The sequence below is a fragment of the Carassius carassius genome, chromosome 17 (assembly GCF_963082965.1).
Source record: "Carassius carassius chromosome 17, fCarCar2.1, whole genome shotgun sequence".
NCBI lineage: Eukaryota > Metazoa > Chordata > Actinopteri > Cypriniformes > Cyprinidae > Carassius > Carassius carassius.
In genome coordinates, this window is record NC_081771.1 from 13,071,683 (window position 1) to 13,096,760 (window position 25,078).

Here is a 25,078-nt window from a genome sequence, read left to right on the forward strand (position 1 = left end):
ATATGTCTCATGATCAGGTCTGAACAGTCAATAGCTTTATTGTATGAAGACATCACACAAATAAAATCTGAAAAATGTCCAACGTTCTGGTGCTTATTATGAAATATTGTAAATTTTACCTTGACAGTCATTACATGATAAACACCAAATGACTGGGTCTTTATTTCCCACAATAAAATACATAAAAACTGCTTTAGAATAAAGCCTTTGTGAAAATATTCTAACATGACCTAAAGCAAAAAGGTATGTGCTAGAATACACAAAATGTACAATTCAAATTTATAGAACTACATATATAATACCAAACATTAAAATTGTATAATTTATTCAAAACAGACTTGGGACAATATCTCACATTCAGTTCATAAGGATTTAACTGTGAAGCTCCAGGCAAAATCTGTTCACTGACTGTCCAAAAAGTGGACAGACCCAGTGCGGATCCACACAGGTTGCCAGTTAGGTAAGTCTGAGTTTTAGTCAGCCTTCAATGCATAAAGCACATCGTCCTGACTAACATTGAGTCGGATACGGAGAAACAGGTCCAGGCGGCTTCCCTCAAGGAGAAGCAGGCGACAGGAACCCAGTCTCTGACAGACAGCCAGTCCTTCAGACACACTCACCGGCTGCAAACCCTCAACACGACACAGAGCCTGGTGCTGAACAAACACCTGTGGACAAGAAAATAAACATACATTCATTCTTTTAGGTTATACAATTCCTGAAATATTATTTAGTATAATAAAGATCACGATTCAAATGAGGGCTGTAATAAACAAGTTAACTACCTGTTGGAAAGTGGCCTCTTCTAGACCCAGTCGACGAAACTCTGCAATAACAGCCCTCAGGAAAAGCTGCTCCTGAACAGAAGCACACCTACAATAACATTAAAGAGAATGGAAGTCTGATTGGAGCCGAATTATCACATTTCTGTTTTTTATTACCTTAAGGAAAAATGAGCATACAACCGAGGTTCATAATTCTTTCACTTTTCTTTTCACCTGATAGCTGCGATGTAGGAAGAGGAGAACATCTCCTCCAAAGCCTCCATCACATGGCTCATCCCTACCAATCCACAACCATTCTTCTGACTTCCAGAGTGCTCACAAATCTCTGTGGCCCGTCTGCAGATATCAAGGCAACGTCGTGCATCACCTGAAAGTGCTGCCACCTAGAAGACCACAATCCCATCATGATCATGAGATGACCACATGTTCATACATTTAAACTGATAACATCTGTTAGCAAACAACCTCATAGCCTAAGATCAATACAGAGTCCACTAGAGTGCTCAAGATGTAACCCACAATGCCCAATATAACGTGGATTCATACCTTTCTTGAGACTAGCTGGAGAGCATCTTCTTCAAAAGCCTTCAGTCTGTTCAGTCTTGATGTGATGATCTGTTGAAGCTGTTTAAAGGTATATGGCTGGAAGGACATTCTTGTCAGTCCCTGAAAGTGAATAAATTACATTTATGTTTTATTTCCATTATTTACAGCAGCTAAAGTCCTTTCAATCATAACTGAATGGCATCTAAATGTTGTAAAATGGTTTTACCAGTCGACTGGCAACACGGTTAATCATGATCCTCTCAGGCAAATCCATAGTGTTTGCAATGGTAAGAACCACCAGACGAGCGTTGCGTCTTGTTGGCCAATCAAACAAGTTATACATCACATTTTGTTTACGGGTCCACAATAGGTCAAGCTGAAAAATAAATAAAAAGAGATATTCCTTCAGATTGGAGAGGATTGGACATATAATATTTAAAGTATAAATAACCCAATGATTGACAGGAACTGAGCAGAATAAAAGAAACTAGAACAGATGTCACAGTAAAAACCAACATCTGAATGACAAAAAGATTACATATGAGTTTAAGGTCAAGCTGGTTTTTGGAACCTGCAGAACAATTTAAAAATAATTACATTAAAAATCACAAAGATACCAACTCAAATCCTATTTCTTTTTTTCCCTCAATAATTTCTCTCTCCATCCTCAATACCACAACTGAGGTGAGACCCTTGAGCAACTGCTCCCCGGGCGCTGCAGCATTGGCTGCCCACTGCTCCGGATGTGTGTTCACGGTGTGTGTGTGTGTGTGTGTGTGTGTGTGTGTGTTCGTGTTTGTTAACTACTCACTGCTGTGTGTGCGCACTTGGATGGGTTAAATGCAGAGCACAAATTCCAAGTATGGGACACAATACCTGAGCACGTCACATACTTTACGGTCCAATAACTAATGTTTTATTGAAAATCATACAGTTCTTGAAACTTATGGAATTTAAACTGTTAATAAAAATAAAGTTTGAAAACAAGCAGCTTTATAATTACACAAGGCATACTGAAAATGTCAGCTATTATTTAGAAAAAAAGGGAAAAAAATCCACATTGGTAAAGTTAACACAATCCTGATCTATATAGTACATCCAAATGTTCGCCTATCATTCATCTACCATATGTCTTATCATTTGAAATATGTTAGTAGCAGCAACTTTACAAGGCTGCTACAATCTAATGTTAACCTAGAAAAAGGTGTGCTTTTCAAGTTATGTAGGCAATTAAAGGCTCATTATTATGATTTAAATGTTTTTTTAAGAAACATGCGATTAGTTGACTAATGCTCCAAATGAACGACTACTAAAAAAGGTTTAAAACCGGACTAATCTAGAATGATTTGGATCAGCTAATCACAATGAACGATTAGCTAGAAACATGCTACACAGGTGATATTTTTATTGTCACTAGTAACAAATGTCTCACCTCGTCTACTAGTAGCACAGTTGTCTCTTTCTTGGGTGCAGGAGCGCCGAAGCGTTTCTCCAGTAGTGCAGCTGCATGATCAGGTGTTGCTTTTTGATCAGACAGTTTCTGCCAGAGTAGAATCAGAGCACAAGTTTATAGAAAATACTATCATAAGACTATAAAAAGGAGGAGGAAATTTTGTCAAAACTATAGGGGAGGAGGCAGCATACAGACCTGCAGTATTTGTACATAAGCCTGGTGCGGGTCTGTCATTTTCATGCCATTGATCTCGATGAAGTGGAAGTGAGGGATCTCATCGTGTTCAGCGGACTGCTGAAGGGACCGGATCACCTCATGTACTGTTGCAGTTTTACCAGTACCAGGAACACCTGAGATATACATACACCTGCAGAAGAAAAAAATATTTTATGTACTTTTCAAAAAAAAAAAAAAAAAAAAAGTATGATGTTTATGAAAAAACAAATAAAAAAAGAAGATGGATATTAAATCTGAATCTTACCCTCCAGTGCCATCAATGACTTTACTCTCCACAAAGTTGTAGATGTCCTGGAACTCTTGTTCTCGACACGGCAAAGATTCAGGAACAGAGGAGACATGTAACCTGTTGCAGGAATAAAACATTTTATAAAAAAAAAAGATATATATATATATATATATACACACACACACATATATACACATACATATATATATACACACTTATATACACATACACATATACATATATATACACATACACATATACATATATATACACATACACATATATATACACATAGACACACATATATATACACATATGTATATATATATATACACACACACATACATATACACACACACACATATATACACACACACACACATATATACACACACACACACATATATACACACACACACACATATATACACACACACACACACATATATATACACACACACACATATATATATACACACACACACACATATATATATATATACTAGGGATGTTGCGGTGACGGATTTTTTCCACCGGTTAATCAACGTGTAAAAAAAACCCGGTAATCCCGGTGTCACCGGGGTTGCGTGTCGGGGATTTCGGGTGGCCGAAAATGCGGTCGTGCAGACGTGCACACGTCTCAATTTACTTTCACTTTAATTAGCGGCAATTCAGTAGCATTTGTTTGAATTAATCATGGGTTAATTTATTTTATTTTTAATAAAAATACACAAAACAATAAGACACTTGCTTGTATTACACACATCTTTATTGCAAAATGAATAACAACACACCATGCAAAAACTAAACAAAAGCACTTATGAAACACCTTTAAAGTGCATTTATTAACAAAACGAACCACTGCACACATCGTGCAAGTATCAAACAAGACTCGTTAAATAATTATAAATATTCGTTAAATAAAGTGCCTGCCTTTTTCAGCAAAAAAAAAAACAAAAACAAAAAAAAAACACCGCACAACCATCGATTATGAAACGAACGAACATCAAAAACTTCGTTAAATAAGGTAGCCTAGCCGAATAATCACTGGACACTTAAGTGCAAAAAAAACTAATATAAAAATTAAACTCACGTTAAGCTATTAAAAAAAAGAGGTAGGCCTATTAACTGCATACACCGTACAAAAAAAATTACAAATAGGCTAAATGAGAAACGCTAAACGAAAAACCTTCATTTTAAATTGCAACAGTTCGCTTTGAAATCAGATCTTCCGCCATCCTTTGCCAGTTAGCTCGCCTCACTCTCCTCAAGTGATAAATGAAATCGGACAACTGCTGCTTTACTGCGGCGCTCGTTCCGCTACGCTAAATTACGAAGGCACGTAGACACTAACTGAATTAAGTGCTTTATTGCTATAGGCTAAAACTTCAACACGATGGGGACGGTGTCGGTGGTCAAGTGCTATGACCGGTAGGTGGGTTAAACACCGTGTATCACCGGTAACACCGACTATCGCAACAAGCCAAATATATACACACACACATACATACATACATACATACATATACATACACATACATATATATACACATATACATACATATATATATACATATATATTAGTGCTGTCAACGTTAACGCGTTAACGCATGCGATTAATTTTTGTCTGGTTTAACGTGTCAAAATATTTAACGCAATTAACGCAGCATCCGTATTTTCTGCCATCCGTTGGCTAGCTTTACATTATATGATCACGCTCTTATTAATTTAAATGCTTTTAAACATTTCAAGCGTGGCAAGACAAAAGAGAATGCGCTGTCTGTGAATGCCCTTATGTGACACGCACACACACACACACACACACACACACACACACACACACACACACACACACACACACACACACACAATGCATAGACAGGGCACCAGAATCCAGTTCTCTTAAGCGCTTGAACTAACAATAAACATCCCAAAGTGCCAGTTTTCTCGATTATCCTCATAAGAGCAATCTTAAATGATTTATATAAAGTCTAAAATGAACAAAAAGAGTTGTGAGAGAATGAGGCGAGATCCATAGACAGTATATAAATGGTGAGATCCGCGTGTCTGTCTGCTCTTAAAGGGACAGCAGCCAATAAAGCTTCCTGTCAGTAAAGTTAAAGAACAAAGGGAACAGAGAAAATAACTCGCTGCTCTTGACTAAATAACTTTTGTAGCTTTAATAAGGATTAACTATTTAATTTATAGTTTATGCAGTGCAGACTGCATATAACTTTGATAACTTTATTAAATTTCTGTATATTTCCTAACTGTTAAGACAGGAAGGGCAGGAGTAAACATGACATTTATTATGTTAGCATAGTTTTAAGTTTACTTAAATTAAAAACTGTTATATTTTTGAAGCCTAATAATAAATGTAAAAAAAATAAAAAAAATCAGTAGCTGTATCATAATCAATGTAATATCAGTAATACTGGCCTTCATTCATAAAAAGATGCCATTTAAACAAGTATTTAAAATATACTGTCTTTATGTTGTTTCTACATTAATTTGATTAACTGTGAAATTACTACATTAAAAAATATATTAAAAACGTATAAAACATTTCTTTTTTTATTGCGATTAATTACAGAAAAAATGTGTGATTAATCTAGTTAAAGTTTTTAATCGATTGACAGCACTAATATATATATATATATGATATGTAATGTAATGTAATGATAAAAATTAAACTTTCATATATTTTAGATTCATTGCATACCAACTGAAATATTTCAGGTCTTTTATTGTTTTAATACTGATGATTTTGGCATACAGCTCATGAAAACCCAAAATTCCTATCTCAAAAAATTAGCATATCATGAAAAGGTTCTCTAAACGAGCTATTAACCTAATCATCTGAATCAACTAATTAACTCTAAACACCTGCAAAAGATTCCTGAGGCTTTTAAAAACTCCCAGCCTGGTTTATTACTCAAAACCGCAATCATGGGTAAGACTGCCGACCTGACTGCTGTCCAGAAGGCCCTCATTGACACCCTCAAGCGAGAGGGTAAGACACGGAAAGAAATTTCAGAACGAATAGGCTGTTCCCAGAGTGCTATATCAAGGCACCTCAGTGGGAAGTCTGTGGGAAGGAAAAAGTGTGGCAAAAAACGCTGCACAACGAGAAGAGGTGACCGGACCCTGAGGAAGATTGTGGAGAAGGAACGATTCCAGACCTTGGGGGACCTGCGGAAGCAGTGGACTGAGTCTGGAGTAGAAACATCCAGAGCCACCGTGCACAGGCGTGTGCAGGAAATGGGCTACAGGTGCCGCATTCCCCAGGTCAAGCCACTTTGGGCTACAGAGAAGCAGCACTGGACTGTTGCTCAGTGGTCCAAAGTACTTTTTTCAGATGAAAGCTAATTTTGCATGTCATTCAGAAATCAAGGTGCCAGAGTCTGGAGGAAGACTGGGGAGAAGGAAATGCCAAAATGAAGTCCAGTGTCAAGTACCCACAGTCAGTGATGGTTTGGGGTGCCATGTCAGCTGCTGGTGTTGGTCCACTGTGTTTTATCAAGGGCAGGGTCAATGCAGCTAGTTATCAGGAGATTTTGGAGCACTTCATGCTTCCATCTGCTGAAAAACTTTATGGAGATGAAGATTTCGTTTTTCAGCATGACCTGGCACCTGCTCACAGTGCCAAAACCACTGGTAAATGGTTTACCGACCATGGTATTACTGTGCTCAATTGGCCTGCCAACTCTCCTGACATGAACCCCATAGAGAATCTATATGTGAAGAGAAAGTTGAGAGACGCAAGACCCAACACTCTGGATGAGCTTAAGGCCGCTATCGAAGCATCCTGGGCCTCCATAACACCTCAGCAGTGCCACAGGCTGATTGCCTCCATGCCACGCCGCATTGAAGCAGTCATTTCTGCAAAAGGATTCCCGACCAAGTATTGAGTGCATAACTGAACATAATTATTTGAAGGTTGACTTTTTTTGTATTAAAAACACTTTTCTTTTATTGGTCGGATGAAATATGCTAATTTTTTGAGATAGGAATTTTGGGTTTTCATGAGCTGTATGCCAAAATCATCAGTATTAAAACAATAAAAGACCTGAAATATTTCAGTTGGTGTGCAATGAATCTAAAATATATGAAAGTTTAATTTTTATCTTTACATTATGGAAAATAATGAACTTTATCACAATATGCTATTTTTTTTTGAGAAGGACCTGTATGTATATATATATATATATATATATATATATATATATATATATATATATATATATATATATATATATATATATATATATATATGTATGTGGTGGGCATAGATTAATTTTTTTAATCTAGATTAATATCACTTTGATCTTGAAATTAATCTAGATTAATCTAGATTAAAATGGCTCATTCGAATTCTGCCGAAGGCATTCAGAATATGTGTGTTACCCAAATAAAATTGACAAACAGTAAGTCTTTGAGAAGGGGTTTATCAAGCTAGGTGGTGCATTAGAAAAGGGGCTCATCTCCTGTTTCCAAAATGCATCACAAAGTGCTTGAAAAAGCTGTAAACTAATTCCACATTGCAAAAGGTGCAAACAACCTTCCGCCTGTTTCACACATACTCTGTCTGCAGTGCGTATGTGCTGCATATTTTTTTATGCACCCATGTTAACGGATTCCAAGAGCGTTGCGTCTGCAGCAGTGCCGCGATTGTTTACGTACCGAGTAGCGGACTGCAAACGCGTCCTGTGTGAAAGCACATCGAGTCCGTGCTGCACCACATACGTAGCGCGCACGGACTGCATACGCACTGCAGACGGAGTATGTGTGAAACAAGCGTGAGCAGGGCTGTAGCTGGGGTCAGCGGGTCAGAAATTGTTTAATTTGTATGTTCGTTTATGTTTATTTATTTGTGCTATTTACACAATGTTTTACACAAGTTTTCTTCAAGTTTGTAGGTGTCAAGGTACAGAAACCAAATAATTAAATGTAAAATAGCATTGGATAGTCTTCAATGTAAAAATGAAATATACAATCAAACCTACATTTATTCAGACACCTTCAACATCTCACATTATTACAGTTTTGCTATATATATATCAAAAATTATATCTGGTGTCTGTAGTTTTAACAGTCAAAAGATGTTTTTTCAAAGTAATTCAGTCAAGAGCAGTGAGTGACTTTCATTTTCATTTTCTTGGATTAACATTACAGCAGCCAGTAGCTAAATTAGGCGCGGTCACTTTAAGAGACAATGAACGCATCCAATATAATACACATCCCATTTTTTTCGAGCATAATTTCCAAGGTGGATATTTGGACATATTTTGTATGTATTTGTCGGCACAAGAGCAAAAATATGCATTCGATGTTCAAGTGTTTTGAGACGCCTTTCTCTGCGTGAGTCCTGAACACCAGAACACCGCGAGTACTGAATTAGGCTCTTTCACATCTTTTTGTTTGTTCAAACTGCGATTTGTATTTGTTCGTTCAGGTGCAGGAGGGACTTCGAGGAGAACTTCGCAGAAGAGAGCTCGGTTCAGTGTCGCTGTCCGTGATACGCGGCTCTCTCTCTCGTGCGCACTGAACACAGCGCGCGAGTAACCAGCTCTGTTCAGCTTTTCCGTGTCTTGTTTTTGAATGCTTTAATGTTTAAATCGACAAGCGGTAAGGCTTAATGACACGTGAAAAAGATAAGCTTTCGTGACGATGCGCAGCTGTGGCCCGTCAACTGTCCTGAGCATCTTTTTAGGCTGGCCTCAGCCAGTCGGTTATATAAAATATCAAGGTGAAAGTCATCATAGCTCGCGTAGTATAGACCCAGCTCCCAACCCAACTTTGAGAATAGATTAACGGCGATATTTTTTTTATCGCCCGATAAGAGTCTCACGTTAACGCTGATAACGGCCCACCACTAATATATATACACAGTAAACTTTAATATTGTGAAATGTTACGGTTTAAAATAACTATGTAAATATATTTTACAATTCCATTTATTCCTCTGATGACAAAACTTTGTCAGCAGCCAAGTCTTCAGTGTCACATGATCTTTTAGAAATTACTTTAATATTCTGATTTGGTGATTAAGAAACTTTGTATTTCTTATCAGCATCAATGTTGAAAACAGTAATGCTGCTAAATATTTTTGTGGCAACCCTTTTTTCAGGATTCTTTTATGCAAAGAAAGTTTGAAAAAAAAAACAACAGCATTTATCTGCAATAAAGTCTTTGTCAATTTTGATAAAATTTTGATAAACAAAATATAAACCTTTTCTAAAAAATAAACTAGGGCTATCAGTGGATTAAAAATTTTCATCTGATTAGTTACATGATGTTTTTAATTTATCTAATTAATAGCTAAATAAATTTGAAAATATTTTTGTGTTAAATGAGAAAGAAATTACAAGTATCAAGTAGAAATTACACATTTTAGGCTACAACCGCATAAACAATGGAACGTAAAAGATGATAAACAGAGAAACATCTCAGTATTTCTTGTTCATACAATGAAAGTCACTGGTAACCAAAACAGCTTTGTTACCAACAGTCTTCTAAATACCTTCTTTTATGTTTATGTAAAGAAAGATTTGAAACAACAGGGTGAGTAAATGATAACAGTTAATATTTTTTGGGGGTGAACCATCCCTTTAATGTTTTTATCATTATTATTATTATTATTATTATTATTATATTAATTAATTAAATTATACTCTAAATAAGTAACTAAATCTGCCAGCAGGTGGCAGTAAATGTCTTCAGTCGATTCGTTCAAACGGATGATTCATTCAGGAAATCATCAAAAGGCTCACTTCTTTGAATCTTTGATTCACACAATTTCAAGTTCATTCAGAAACTTTATATGGGATTAGAATCCCGCCAAATGTATTGCAGTCACAGATCGAAAAATAATAAGCATAAATAAAATATTTAAAAACACGTGTAAAATAATAACGCACAAAACCGAAAAACAAATGCAATTTTTAAAAAATAACAAAACAGCGCAGTCATGGATCGAAAAATAATAAGCGTGAATAAAAATTGTAAACACTTAAATTTGAATGGATAACCAGCGTCAGCAGGCAAATCCCGGGTCACGATCTCAAGTAATTAATTAGCCATAAATATTTTGTTAGTGGGTGACCGAAACATTCCCTTTGTGTGTTATGGTATTTTCTGCAAGCTCTATCTAATCCGAGTAGGCCGATATCTAGCCTGTTAACACGTGTCTTGTTAGTTTGGTTTAGTGAGCAATACTTTATATTTTAGGCAGTAGGGCTGCACGATAAATCACATGCGATATTTAATTTATCTTGTCAGTAAAGCCAGTTCTGTAATCAGCGGTAAATCTCCATCACCTGCACGCTTTCACAAGGAGCAGCATTAGGCGCGATCGACTTGAAGCAGCGCTGCACAGAATGATCACTGTATAACATTAAAGTACCGCATTTAGTACCGCAGTGATCATTCTGTGCAGCGCTGCTTCAAGTCTAACGTACCTAATGCTGCTCCATGTGAAAGCGCGCAGGTGATGGAGATTAACCGCTGATTACACAACCGGCTTTACTGACAAGATGCGCATTTAATATCACACAAAGGCAATGTTTCTGTCACCCACTAACAATATTTAAGACTAATTACCTGAGATCATCTGGGATTTGCCTGCTGACGCTGCTTATCCATCTTCACACTAGAGGCTGACAACTTGATTGTAAACAAAATCACTATTAATCACGGGATTGGGACGGGACTAGAGCTGAAACAACGAATCGATTTAATCGATAAAAATCGATAAAAATCGATTATTAAAATAGTTGTCAACTAATTTAGTCATCGATTCGTTGCTAACTTTTATTTGCCGTAAGCGGCTCATTTCGTGCATATTTCAAATCTGCGGTGACCAAAGTGTGGCAGTAATGAGCCATCGGAGGTTTTACTCAGCCAGTACAGACGGAGAAGTAGCGAATAGCCAATAGCTGGCCTCGTTTTATGTCACGTGCTTCCCGAACAGCGTCTCTGCAGCATTTAGCGGGATGTGGGAGACTGGGAGTACTTTACTTTGAGCCTTCAAAAAAGAAGAGTAACCAGTAAACTCTGCACTACTGAACTGTTTAAGGGGACGTTCACATATCGCGTCTTTTGCGCGCTCAAGTTCGTTATTTCCAACACCGCACCGCATCGAGTTAAAAACATCTCAACTTTTCAGAATGCTGCAAGCGCATCGCGGGTCATGTGACAAGAACTAACCAATCAGCTTCATCCTTTCCCGTAACAACGTTAAAAGCTCAGTCAAGATGAAAGGAACAGCTGATCATAGTTGTATATGGATTTCCATTTTGAAATAAATTTAGTAGCAGAGCTACTGCAAGTGATTTTTTGAGCTGCAAATCCATTTATCCTTTGCTGAAATTTCCGCGTCTTCAAGGAGAGAGCACGTCATGGTTGCTTATCAAAGGCAGACGCCTCAGGGGCGCTTCTGCCCGAGCGCTTTGGAAAGGAGAAAGCGCCACGCGTTTTTAGGCACGATATGTGAACGGCCCCTAAGACTTTTATTTGTGCAGATTCTCCAGTACAATGTTGTTTGCAAATGTTTAGTCGTAAAAGCTGATAACATTGCTTTTTAACAGTTAACATTTAAAGCTTTACAAACATGTTCTGTGATCAGTTTGTCGTTTACCAGTTCAAAATTCAGTCGTGCAGCCTAATTATGACTGAATGAGAGAGGTAAATGTTTAAAGATATTTGAAATGCACTTTTTTTCTAAGTATTCACTGCTCTTTTTCACACAGCAGGTTTTTTGTGTGTGACTGTCCAATTTTTTTTTCTGGACAACCTTCTGATGGATTTTACTTTAAATTGTGAGTTCCATTCAGGTTTCATGTCACTGGCACTTTATTCGAAGGATTGTTTACAATTTCACAGCAAAAGCTATAAAGCTGTTTCCCAGTAAATAATAAAATACAATGCACTGCAATTTTATTCTGTTTTATCCTTATTCTTCGTGAAAATATGTTCTGAAAGATTCCTTAATAAGCTTCGTTCGGGATGTTAAACTACTTTAGGAGCTCTAAGGACTGCCATGGTGAAAACATTATTTTAAATCTCCTTGTGAAATTTGCTAGAGTATGGGTCAGTGTTCTGATTGCAGAAGAGTTCGACAAAGGATTACTAACACAATAAAACAACTCCAGGTATATTTTTGATTAGGATATGACAGTGCAATATGGTTAAAATCTCTTAAAAATCTATGCTGAAGGATAAAGACCATTTATTAATAATTTACTTGGGGAAAAAATGGGAAAAACTAAAATATAAGTACATAAACCGATTAATCGATTAATCGTAAAAATAATCGACAGATTAATCGATTATCAAAATAATCGTTAGTTGCAGCCCTAGACGGGACAGGAAAAAATGTCGGCGGGACCTGGAATCGTAATAACACTTTGATCCCCAACTTTATACACAAATATAGCCTACATTTTAAACAAAGTATAAACTGTAGGCTTATATTTTAATTTTGAACTCAATTGTACTTGCCCTGTCTCTTTATGCTCTCCTCCTGTTTGCTTTGGTGTTGCTGGTAAAGGACAGATCGTTAACGCCTGGTCTATGTGGTAATAGTAGCCTACATCGTGCAGGCGATGTAGGTGGGCATCCAAAAGCCCACCTATCATTCATAGGCCTCAAATACAGCTTTTCATCTGAAAGATTTATGTAATAATAACTTTACATGGCCGCTCAATCTAATGTTAACCTACAGAAATAAGCGCTATTGAAGTGTGTGTGGACACTGAACAGCAGCGCTCACAGCAGGACAGATGGAGGCACAGTGCTCTCACTTGCTCTTAAAATACTCCATTTTTGGTCATACAGATAAAAGTAATAAATCTATAAATCCGAATACGTTTATTTGTGTGCACTCAGAATAACAATGAAACGTTGTGCAAAGAAAACTATATGCGGTTTCTGTCATCTTGGTCATGTGAACTTGAGCGAGAAACTCCGTGCATGAAAAATAAATCTATAGAGAGTGCCACTCTCAGAGTGCAATGTCTACGCTCAAATGAAAAAAAAATAAAATAGAAAATGTGTGTGTGTTAGCATGGATGATTTACATTACGTGTGTGCAATGCACAATGTACACTGTTTAAGATGGCTTTCAGTTCAATAAAATAACAAAAAAAATAACATTTTAAAAAAATTTCTAACTAAAGTGGGCATGCTGTGATCTGTGCTGTATTTTTTCACTGTAACAGACAGATTCTGGCCAAAAAAAAAAAAAAATACAACACGGGAGTGGGAGAGAACATGAGTCATTCCGGGAAACGGGACGGGATTTTCCCCCAGTTTTTTTCGTGGGATTGGGATGGGACGGGATCTCTTTTGTGGGATTGGGACGGGAGCGATTTGAAAATCCACTCCCGTGTCACCGTCACCCTCTACTTTACACACCTGCCACAGCAGCCACGAGACTCATTGGAGTGACATCAACTCCCCCTTGGACTGATTGGCTAGAGGAGCAGCTGTCAATCTAGAACTTGTGGGCCAATGGTGACGCTGAAGCCTGCTCTGATTAACTCTAATTGCAAAATTTAGAAACGCAAGCGCAGAACGTGGAAACAAGAGCAAAGGGGAAAAAACCACAAGTACACAAAAAATAACATATGAGCAGGAAACCTGATTTTGCTTGCGATTTGGAAATTTTTTCATTCATGTTTCAGTTTTGTGCAATATAATTTTAAATGTGTTTACATTTTTGATTTACGCTTATTATTTTTCGTCCATGACTGCGCTGTTTGTTATTTTAAAAAAACTGCATTTGTTTTTCGGTTTTGAGCGTTATTATTTTACACGTGTTTTTAAATATTTGATCTTTGCTTATTATTTTTCAATCTGTGGCTGCAATACATTTGGCGGGATTCTGATCCCATAACTTAACACCGCTGTATTGCTCAAGGACGCAAAAAAATCCTGCTAATGACTTTAAAGGTAATATATTCTTTGCAAAATATAGTAACAACACGTAATATTGATTTTAAAATATAACACAATATCAACTTATTGACTGAAGTGCTGTATAAAATCACATTTTAATTTGTGATTCAGGACAAAATCAGCACTTGTGTCATACATATCGCTTATCATGTAATATACATATGAGGGGAAAACACACACAGGGACATTTTTGCACCAATAATATCTTGAATTTTAGGGCATAACTACAGTTACGGAGTTGTAGCCCTGCATCACTTTTCTCAACAGTCAACTGTATGAAATGTAAGATGGTGTACAGGTCTGGGGGCGGGCCAGTGAATTAACCATGTTAAATATTTTAAATCGCTTAATTTTTTTTATTTTTATAACTAATTAAGTTAACATGTTAAATTAACAGCCCTACTCCATACATTTAAACACAATGTCAATGTATAGTTTTGCTGGTTACAGACTGAGGAGTTGCTTACCTTGCTCGTGCTTCTTCCAGAACATTCCCTGGCTTCCTGGCCGGTGCACTCCTGCTGGGTATGCTGGGAGTGGCATGACGTGGTGTCCTTGGGGTCCTTGGGGTGGCTGGAGCAGTCTAGAGTTAAATTAAAAGATAAATTAATTGCCACATCTTCATCTGAAATACAGATTTGGTTTTGTGAAGCCACATTGACCGCTATCAGGAAGACTAATCATAACAAAAATCTACGTCTTTGAACCTTCTTGATGGGCGTTTTACGTGGGGTTCTAGCAGAGACACGGGTTTTCTCTATAGATCGGGGTATTCGGGATCCTCGACGCTTCTTCACTATAAGCTCATCTTCGCTGTCAATTTTTGCCTCTTCTTCCTCATCGCTGCTACTCTGCAGATCAGTTTTAGTAGGTATGAAGCAGTCATCATCATCACCATCCTCACCATCTGACAGCAAGTCAACCTTGTTGCCCAATACATTTCTGTAAAAACAAATAATAACACTGATAATTTAATTAAAAGTAGAATCATCAAATTAAAAACAACACCCAGTTAGACAATGCAAGCATCCTGTGTGAACAGCCCCAAGTATGTATGTATATGTGTGTGTTTTAATTCATAGATTTACAGACTTAGTGGGACCTACAGCTGCTTTCTGATGCGGGAGGACACAAGTTGGGCAGATTTCCTTTTCGAACGAGGAGTAGCAGCAGTCTGGATGGGTGAATCTTCATGCTCCTCTTCAGCTCTATCAGTTTGTTAACAGGAATATGAAGAAAAGAGAAAAGAAAATAACACTTTGCATTTAACAACAATCCATTACGCTCACACCACTGCGAGATCATATAAGAGGTAAATGCAATAATTTCAACTTGGTCTGGATAACTGGTAATAAGGTTTGGTGCCATAAATGCCAAAGCAGGTCTGCACAGCACATGCCTCTAATTCACTACTACAGGTTACAAGGCAAAAGTCATGTTTTCCCAAGAACATGTGCATGCCTGCTGAATTTAATTAATAAAACATATAGTTTTTATTAGTGATGCAGCTAAAGGTCTCAGTTTTTCTCCAAGCATGTGTGACATGTAATGGATTGCAATATCATTGCAAGTTACAATTCCATGCCCCCAACCAATTAAGTTTAAAGGCACCTTACAATGTAAAATATATAATTCAAATAAAAAAATAATAATGCACATTCAGAAAGAAATATTAAATGTGGCTGTTGAGAAATTTGTCTGCTTGCCTCAAAACCTGGTCATGGATGATGATGTGCCGTTACATTTCTGTATGACAACACAATCTTAACAGTTATGTGCTGCCCTCCACTGGTCAACCGATTTAAATTTTTTCGATTTCTAAAACCTGTACACAAAAGTGCTACTGCTCAAGTTCATTTCACAAGATTGTCTTTGTTTGCAATATCACAATAGGCAATTACATCACTTACAGAGCAGCCAGTGCTGGTTCTCTGAGTGCAGTTGAATCTTTTCTCCTGGATGGAGTTCTTGCCCTTGTTCGGAAAAAAAATCCACACATTTAGGTTACTCTACGAGTCGTTTTATACTCAAATTAAACATATCAATGCATAAAGAAAGTGAAGCAGGGGCCACCAGTGCACTGGTCTGCATGAAAGTAGTTGTGTGCTCAAACAATGCATTAAGTGTGAAAAAATAAATAAAGCCACATGACACCTTTGTGTTTAATGAAGATAGCCAAAGCACATTCAGAAAAAAAAAATTGTCTGCATCCACTCTGTGGAGCAATAAAGGAACATGACTCACTTCAGTCCTCTTAGACCTTCTCTCCTAGGGGTTGCCTCTCTCTTCCTGGGAGTTCTGCTTGTGCTAACTAATGGCTCTGGATCATCAACCCCAAGAAAGGCACTACAAGGGCAGCAGGACTTTTAGAACTAGACTCTACTTTTTTTTGGTTTTATAGATATAGGATATTAAAACAGTCTTTAAAGTGTGAAGAACAAAACAGTGTTGCTTATTTCTAACTAAAACGATCAGCACAGTACTAAGTAGAAGTACTAATTCATTTATAAGAACATAAAGAACCAATACATAACTTCTATTGCAAGTAGACATACCTGGTTGCATCGTCTGTGTCATGTGCAGTCAGTTTGGGCTTTTCAGGGCTGTGTGAGGACAGAGGAGAGACACGCACCTCCTCATTAAGATTTAGTGGAGTTAGTCTAATAGAAATGGAGATGCGACCTGTTGGAGACAGGTTTAATTTAGATGTCAGCGTCTTCTCTGTGTGTTCATCAAGAATCTCCCCCAGAACATCATCTCGGGACATGTTTTTAGTTGGACCTACCATAATGTAAGAGAAGCACAGGTCAGTTCAGTTTGGTGCTTTTGAAACCATTAAAAGGAATAGTTCCCCCAAAAAGAAGTTTCTCTTTATTTTACATAAAATAACCCTTGCTCACCAAGTAATCCACATGACTGTAGTCTATCAATTAATGTCTTTTGAAGCAAAAAGCATGTTTGTAATAAACAAATCCATCATTACGTCAAACTGTAGCTTCTGGATAGATTACGAGTTCTTTATCCATAACTTTTACTGATGGAAGAGCTATTATAGATTATGGATTGTTATTTTGATTAGAAGCATTGGTTTAAAGTCAAATTGCTTTAATTGTGGTAATTTATAACAAACACTTTGCTTTTCGATTCACAGTACACTGGAGTTGTGTGAATTACTTGTGGATTATTGGGATGTTTTCATCAGGTGTTTGAACTTTTATTCTGGCGGCACCCATTCACTGCAGAGGATCCACAGGTGGGCAGGAGATGCCATTAAATTTCCCCAGATCTGTCCTGATAAAGAAACGAACTCATCTTGGATGTAGTAAATTATCCACAAATTGTAATCTTTGAGTGAACTATTCCTTTAAAAGCAAAAATCTATGTGGATGGATGCCACTCACTGCACAAGTCCAGCTTCTTGCGAACATGCGGCCCAGAGGAAGCTCGGCTTCTCCTCTTTGCACTAAGAGCTTTAGCTGCAGAGAGTTTGGAGGCAGAGTGAAGAGACTCTGCTTCACCGGAGTTCAATTTGCCAGTGCTCATGCTGCTGCGGGTGAGGGTGCCTGACATGGCCCGTTTCATTACAGAGGGCTCTGGGGTTGGAAGAGCACGAGTCTGAGGGTCCCGTGAAGGTGGTGGGGGAGATTTAGGGCTCTGAGGGGGCTGCATCAGCTCAGGATCCAACACTCTGAAGGATTTGGTATCCCACAATAGTTTGACAAATAGTATGTCTTTGCTCTTGCCCTCTGGGAAGGAATCCTCAGCTGGGACATACTCAATCTAGAATCAAAGTTATAAATTATTATTGGATATAATGGAAATAATAATGATAACTTGTTATTATGAATCTTATTTGAAAAATTATACAATTATATAAATACCTTTTAAAAAAAATATATAATAAAATATATAATACGACAACTATGCCATGCTAGCTTACCTGTACCGCTCCAAGAATGGTCTCTCCATCCACCTCATTATCACAAGAGCGGTCCTGGTAGAAAAATATCTCTTGTGGATGGGGATCTCTGCCCAAGAGCTTGCGTTTATTCTGAGGTACTTCACACATCCGCACAAACCACTGCACTACTGCGGTCTTTTTCTTTCCTGAATCTGGGTACAAATGTTACATAAACCAATGTGGATTACTTTATGACTCAGAATACATGCAAAAAGGCAAGGCAAGTTTATTTATATAGCACATTTCATACACCGTGGCAATTCAAAGTGCTTTACCACCTCCAATATCATCAACATGAGTATTGGAGCCCCACAAGGATGTGTTTTAAACCCGCTGCTTTACTCGCTCTACACGTATTACTGTGTGTCCACTCACACCTCCACTTCTGTCATCAAGTTTGCGGCTGATACAGTGGTGATGTGCCTCATCTCCAACAACGAGGCTGCCTACCTTGATGAGGTAGAAAGTCTGACATCATGGTGCCAAACAAACTGTCTCTTTCTAAATGTCATCAAAACCAAGGAGCTGGTTGTGGACTCGAGAAGGAGGCAGCAGCGGAGTAAACCCCACTCATCATTAACGAGAGTGAGCAGCTTCAAATACCTTGGTGTACACATTTCCGAGGATCTGACTTGGACTAACCACATTCAAGCTCAAGTTAAAAAAAAAAAGACAACAACTGTACCATCTGGCACTCCTGAGAAAATTCAAGGTTTCCCCTAGAATCCTGAAAACCTTCTATATCTGGGCTATAGAAAGTATATTGACTCAGTGCATCTCATCGTGGTATGGATACAGCTCAGCCCAAGATCTTAAAGCCCTGCAAAGAGTAGTGCGCTCTGCTGAGCGCATCTCCAGAACATCTCTCCCCATCTGCAAGACATCCACACCAGGAGATGTAAATCTAGGGCTGTAAAGATTCTTAAAGACCCACCCACCCTGGAAAATCCACTGTTGCATCTGCTACAGTCAGGTAGACGCTTCTGCAGTCTGATGGCAAAAACGGAGAGGCTCAGGAGGAGTTTCTTTCCTCATGCTATCAGACTACTAAACAATGGACATTAAACACAATACACTTTACACTGGTAGTGTAGGGTTACCCAATAACTCTCTGCACACTGCACTTTGTTAATGACAACTATGCAACTCATCTGCACATTGTTTACATCTCTGCACATCATCTGTATAGTAGTTCTTGTAGCATCGCTACACAGCATCTGTGTAGTAGTTTAATATATTGTGTATATTCATTATTTGTATTTAATATTTGTTTTTTAATTATTATTTTTCTTATATATTTCATTATTTGTATTTAATTTTCTCTGTTTTTTTTTTTGCAGTCTAAAAAGAGTATGCCAGACCTACATTTCACTGCTTGTTGTAAGTCATATAACTTGTACGTGACAAATAAAATCTTGAATAAAAAGAAGTAAAATAATCATTAAAAAATAATCACAACTATAAAACAAATAATTTAAAAACTTTTAAAATGGTTTAAAAAATGTATTTAAAATGAAAATAAAATAAAAAATGTAAATGATTATACATAAAATACAGTGCAATCAGTTCAGACGTAGCACAGTGCTCATTCAATAAATGCACAGCTAAACAGATGAGTTTTGAGTCTGGATTTTAATGTAGCTAGTAGTGTTGTCACGATATCAAAATTATCGTTTCGATACCGATACCTAGTCAAGAATTGCGATTTCGATTCTTTTTCGATACTTTTCCTGAAAGGGGAAAATTCACTCTCAAATATCATTGCTATGCTTTATTTTAAAACCGGGACAGCATTCTAATCATATAACACACTCATAAATGAACATATGAACAGCATATATTTTAAACATTTGAACAAAATATGAAATATCAAAATATAAAAAATAAATTAGAGCAATGACATTCAAGGTAAAGAAAGAATAAATTTAGCAGCATTATCTCAGTTATCATAAAAAACATAAGAGTAAAAAATGTATCTTGATTCTGAACTTTGAATAAAAATATGAACAGCGATTATATTTAACAATGTTTCTGAACTCAGAAGATTAAATGTTAAAAAATAAATAATATAAATTTAAGCAATGGCATTCAAGTTAAAAAAAAAAAAAAAAAATTTAGCAGCAATATCTCAGATATTGTAACTTCTGTCAGTTGTGCAACCTTTTCTTTCAGAGGAGAAAACTCAGCCAGTGAGCTTTATTGAGCGTCATCTTTATTGAGCGTCATCTTTAGTGAGCGTCATCAGTATCACTGCGGTTCCCGCTTTTATGAAATGATTTGGCCCGCCCCAGCCCGCAAATAAAGTAAAATTTCTTTACCCCGCGCATCGGGGACAACACGAAAGATACGTTGCTACTTAGACCTTCGTATTGTAACCTTATCAAAGAACCTAAATATGAAAATATATATTCCAAATATTTAATATAGGCTATATGAAATTGCACTAGTGATCGTTCATCAGTGAACGAATCTTTTAGGTGAATGAATCGTTCTCGTTCAGGTAACCCACTGACTTATATTTCTCGTTCACTAAAGTTCCTCCCTCCACAGCGCGAGCTCGGCACTATTAGCAGCACATGCCCAGCTAGTGAACAGCTCTGTGAACTGTTTCATCCTCTCAAAGAGTTACTCAAGATGTGACGGAGCATGTGATTTGTTTAATGTAGTGAACGAATCCACCCTTCACTGAACGAGATCGAGAGATCTTCTCATTCGTGAATGAGTTGAATGAACTGACACATCTCGTTCATGAATGAAATCGATATCGATACTAATAAATTTAGGAATCGTGACGTTTTTAATTTCCGAGAATCGCAATACTTTTGAAGTATCGGTGCACCGTGCAACACTAGTGGCTAGTGTTTTAGCACATTTGATCTCTTTTGGAAGCCGATTCCAACTGCGGACGGCATAAGTGGACTCCCCTTGTTTTTTGTGAACCCTTGGTTTTTCTAGCTGACTCGATCCTTATGATCTGAGTGGTCTGTTTGGGTTTATATTCAATGGGCATATCTGCAATGTACAGTCGTGGCCAAAAGTTTTGAGAATTAAATAAATATTGGAAATTGGAAAAGTTGCTGCTTAAGTTTTTATAATAGCAATTTGCATATACTCCAGAATGTTATGTAGAGTGATCAGATGAATTGCATAGTCCTTCTTTGCCATGAAAATTAACTTAATCCCCAAAAAACCTTTCCACTTCATTTCATTTCTGTCATTAAAGGACCTGCTGAGATCATTTCAGTAATCGTCTTGTTAACTCAGGTGAGAATGTTGACGAGCACAAGGCTGGAGATCATTATGTCAGGCTGATTGGGTTAGAATGGCAGACTTGACATGTTAAAAGGAGGGTGATGCTTGAAATCATTGTTCTTCCATTGTTAACCATGGTGACCTGCAAAGAAACGCGTGCAGCCATCATTGCGTTGCATAAAAATGGCTTCACAGGCAAGGATATTGTGGCTACTAAGATTGCACCTAAATCAACAATTTATAGGATCATCAAGAACTTCAAGGAAAGAGGTTCAATTCTTGTAAAGAAGGCTTCAGGGCGTCAAAGAAAGTCCAGCAAGCGCCAGGATCGTCTCCTAAAGAGGATTCAGCTGCGAGATCAGAGTGCCACCAGTGCAGAGCTTGCTCAGGAATGGCAGCAGGCAGGTGTGAGCGTATCTGCACTCACAGTGAGGCGAAGACTTTTGGAAGATGGCCTGGTGTTAAGAAGGGCAGCAAAGAAGCCACTTCTCTCCAAAAAAAAACATCAGGGACAGATTGATCTTCTGCAGAAAGTATAGTGAATGGACTGCTGAGGACTGGGGCAAAGTCATATTCTCCGATGAAGCCCCTTTCCAATTGTTTGGGGAATCTGGAAAAAGGCTTATCCGGAGAAGAAAAGGTGAGCGATACCATCAGTCCTGTGTCATGCCAACAGTAAAGCATCCTGACACCAATCATGTGTGGGGTTGCTTCTCATCCAAGGGAATTGGCTCACTCACAATTCTGCCCAAAAACACAGCCATGAATAAAGAATGGTACCAAAACACCCTCCAACAGCAACTTCTTCCAACAATCCAACAACAGTTTGGTGAAGAACAATGCATTTTCCAGCACGATGGAGCACCGTGCCATAAGGCAAAAGTGATAACTAAGTGGCTCGGGGACCAGAATGTTGAAATTTTGGGTCCATGGCCTGGAAACTCCCCAGATCTTAATCCCATTGAGAACTTGTGGTCAATCCTCAAGAGGTGGGCGGACAAACAAAAACCCACTAATTCTGACAAACTCCAAGAAGTGATTATGAAAGAATGGGTTGCTATCAGTCAGGATTTGGCCCAGAAGTTGATTGAGAGCATGCCCAGTCGAATTGCAGAGGTCCTGAAAAAGAAGGGCCAACACTGCACATACTGACTCTTTGCATAAATGTCATGTAGTTGTCGATAAAAGCCTTTGAAACGTATGAAGTGCTTGTAATTATATTTCAGTACATCACAGAAACAATTGAAACAAATATCTAAAAGCAGTTTAGCAGCAAACTTTTTGAAAACTAATATTTATGTAACTCTCAAAACTTTTGGCCACGACTGTATTTAGGTCCTAGTCCTAGGGCTGTGCAAAAAATTCAATGCGATTTTCATGCACATCTCGTCAGTAAAGGCACTCCTGTGATTAGTAGTATATCTCCAGCACGTGCGTTCAGATCAGGATTGCCAGGTTTTCAAAACAAAATCTGCCCAATCCTCAAAACTAGCCCAATCACGTTTCGTTCTGGGCGATAAAATGCATATATTTCGGCGGGTTTCTCTTGGTAAAATTAGCATTTTAGGGGCTAAACCGCGGACTTGGCAACACTGGTTCAGGTGGAGCGGCATTTACTACACAGAGCCATAGTCCACCGACAAGCTACACAATATTGCTTTCAAAATCGAAAAAGAATCGCTTGTGATTTTGAAATCGATTTTGTGTGGATTTTCAGTGAACTACGGCTCTGTGTAGTAAAGGCCAACCAGTGTTGCCAAGTCTGTGGTTGTTTTTCATGTCCGGGGGTCGAAGCGACCCCAATACCAATCACGTTTCGTTCTGGGCGATAAAATGCATATATTTCGGCGGGTTTCTCTTGGTAAAATTAGCATTTTAGGGGCCCCTAAAATGCTAATTTTACCAAGAGAAACCCGACCACAGACTTGGCAACACTGGTTGGCCTTTACTACACAGAGCCGTAGTTCACTGAAAATCCACACAAAATCGATTTCAAAATCACAAGCGATTCTTTTTCGATTTTGAAAGCAATATTGTGTAGCTTGTCGGTGGACTATGGCTCTGTGTAGTAAATGCCGCTCCACCTGAACCAGTGTTGCCAAGTCCGCGGTTGTTTTTCATGTCCGCGGGTTGAAGCGACCCCAATACCAATAATGTAATGTTTAGCCCCTAAAATGCTAATTTTACCGCGGCAACCCTGCCAAAAAACATGTATTTTAACCCCGGGACGCAATTTTTATCGGGGAACCTCCTGGAAACGCGATTGGGCTAGTTTTGAACTAGTTTTGAGAAGCAACTGGGCAGGATTTGTTTTGAAAACATGGCAACCCTGATCTGAATGCATGTGCTGGAGATGTACTTCTTATCACAGGAGTGCCTTTACTGACGAGATGTGCATGAAAATCGCATTTGATTTTTTGCACAGCCCTACCTAGTCCATTGTGTGATTTATAAACAAGTGATAAATTGAGTGATTTATAAATGAGTAAAAGTACTACACATTTAAAATATACACATTTTGCATATAAAAAGAGGGCATATTCCTACCATCACTGTATAGTTTGCAAAGTTGTGCCACAAAGGGATTGTCATCGTCATCACCCTCAATCAAAATGCACTGGCCTAAAGACACGGTTGCATCTTCTGTCTTTCCCTCCAGAGAAATGGACATGGATCTGTGAGGATCAATCAAAATATCATTGCTGTTAAATCAGGATTAAAACATCTTTTAACCATTTGAATTTATATGACTACTGGATAAGGATTAAAAAAAACATTTTATAGAGACTGCTCTCACTCACAAAGCCTCAGAATCAAATTACAAGTTATATTTGTTCAAATCACTGTCTTGTGATTTGATCTGAATGTGGTACGCAGACTTACTCATAGTATTGCCTTTTGAGCTTCCTGTCTTCACCAATTGGTTTGCCATTCCATTTGTAGGATCTTCTCATTCTCAGTCTTGTGATGTAGCGGCTCATGGTACAGGTTTGATATGAGGTCTGTAAAGAACAGCATCGATTATATACTTAATAATGAAACCAGTAAAAATGGCAATCAGGAGAGATATGTGTATATATATATATATATATATATATATATATGTATATATATATATGTGTGTATATATATATATATATATATATATATATATATACACACACACACACACACATAAGTATAACACACACACACTAACATATATATTAGTAAACAAATATTAAATTATAGAATTTGGAAGTTGTATTAGTATATTAAATGCAATAACTAAGTGATATATTAAACCCCTAAATACCTGGCATTAAGAAAATAACTTTTATTACTGGAGAGGTAAAAATACATTAATAAAATAACCGCGTCTTCTATATATAAGGTATCAAATTTAAAAATTCACTGCGTAACGTTATACAACTTTAAATCCCCAACACCTTTTCTTTCTTACTCACCAGCCGATAGTTTATGCAACCGTCTCAATTCTCCTTAATAAACAAATAAATAAACAACAGTATTCCGTCTCACTTAAACGCTCAGAAATCTAAATTAATATATATATATGAAGTTGAACACATCTTACAGCACAGTAGTTAAAGAGCACAACTTACACGACTCTTTCCCGCGCAGATGACGTATGAAGTGTTTTTGATTGGACAGGAACA

At 37.6% G+C, this 25,078-nt stretch overlaps 1 protein-coding gene across 1 annotated transcript; it reads right to left on the bottom strand.

Annotated features, from left to right (window-relative positions):
- Window positions 1-13: 13 nt before the first annotated feature.
- Window positions 14-25,028, bottom strand: orc1 (origin recognition complex, subunit 1). The gene is made up of 19 exons (XM_059570948.1): window positions 24,869-25,028; window positions 24,306-24,424; window positions 23,970-24,097; window positions 18,150-18,322; window positions 17,611-17,989; window positions 16,765-16,990; window positions 16,454-16,555; window positions 16,120-16,182; window positions 15,316-15,417; window positions 14,917-15,151; window positions 14,677-14,792; window positions 3,266-3,367; window positions 2,980-3,151; window positions 2,764-2,871; window positions 1,558-1,707; window positions 1,332-1,451; window positions 999-1,168; window positions 786-873; window positions 14-668 (listed from the first exon to the last, which is right to left on the bottom strand). The coding sequence occupies exons 2-19, from the start codon at window positions 24,401-24,403 to the stop codon at window positions 474-476; spliced, it is 2,727 nt and encodes a 908-aa protein (XP_059426931.1). The 5' UTR covers window positions 24,404-24,424; window positions 24,869-25,028; the 3' UTR covers window positions 14-473.
- Between the last annotated feature and the right edge of the window lie 50 nt (window positions 25,029-25,078).

Bases quoted from the DNA above. Each gene is read 5' to 3' on its own strand.
- orc1 (XM_059570948.1), bottom strand. From the start codon at position 24,403: ATGAGCCGCTACATCACAAGACTGAGAATGAGAAGATCCTACAAATGG. The intron at 874-998 runs GTGAAAAGAAAA...ATGTTATTGTAG, and splicing joins TCCTACATCGCAGCTATCAG to GTGTGCTTCTGTTCAGGAGC. The intron at 669-785 runs GTAGTTAACTTG...TCTTGTCCACAG, and splicing joins AAGAGGCCACTTTCCAACAG to GTGTTTGTTCAGCACCAGGC.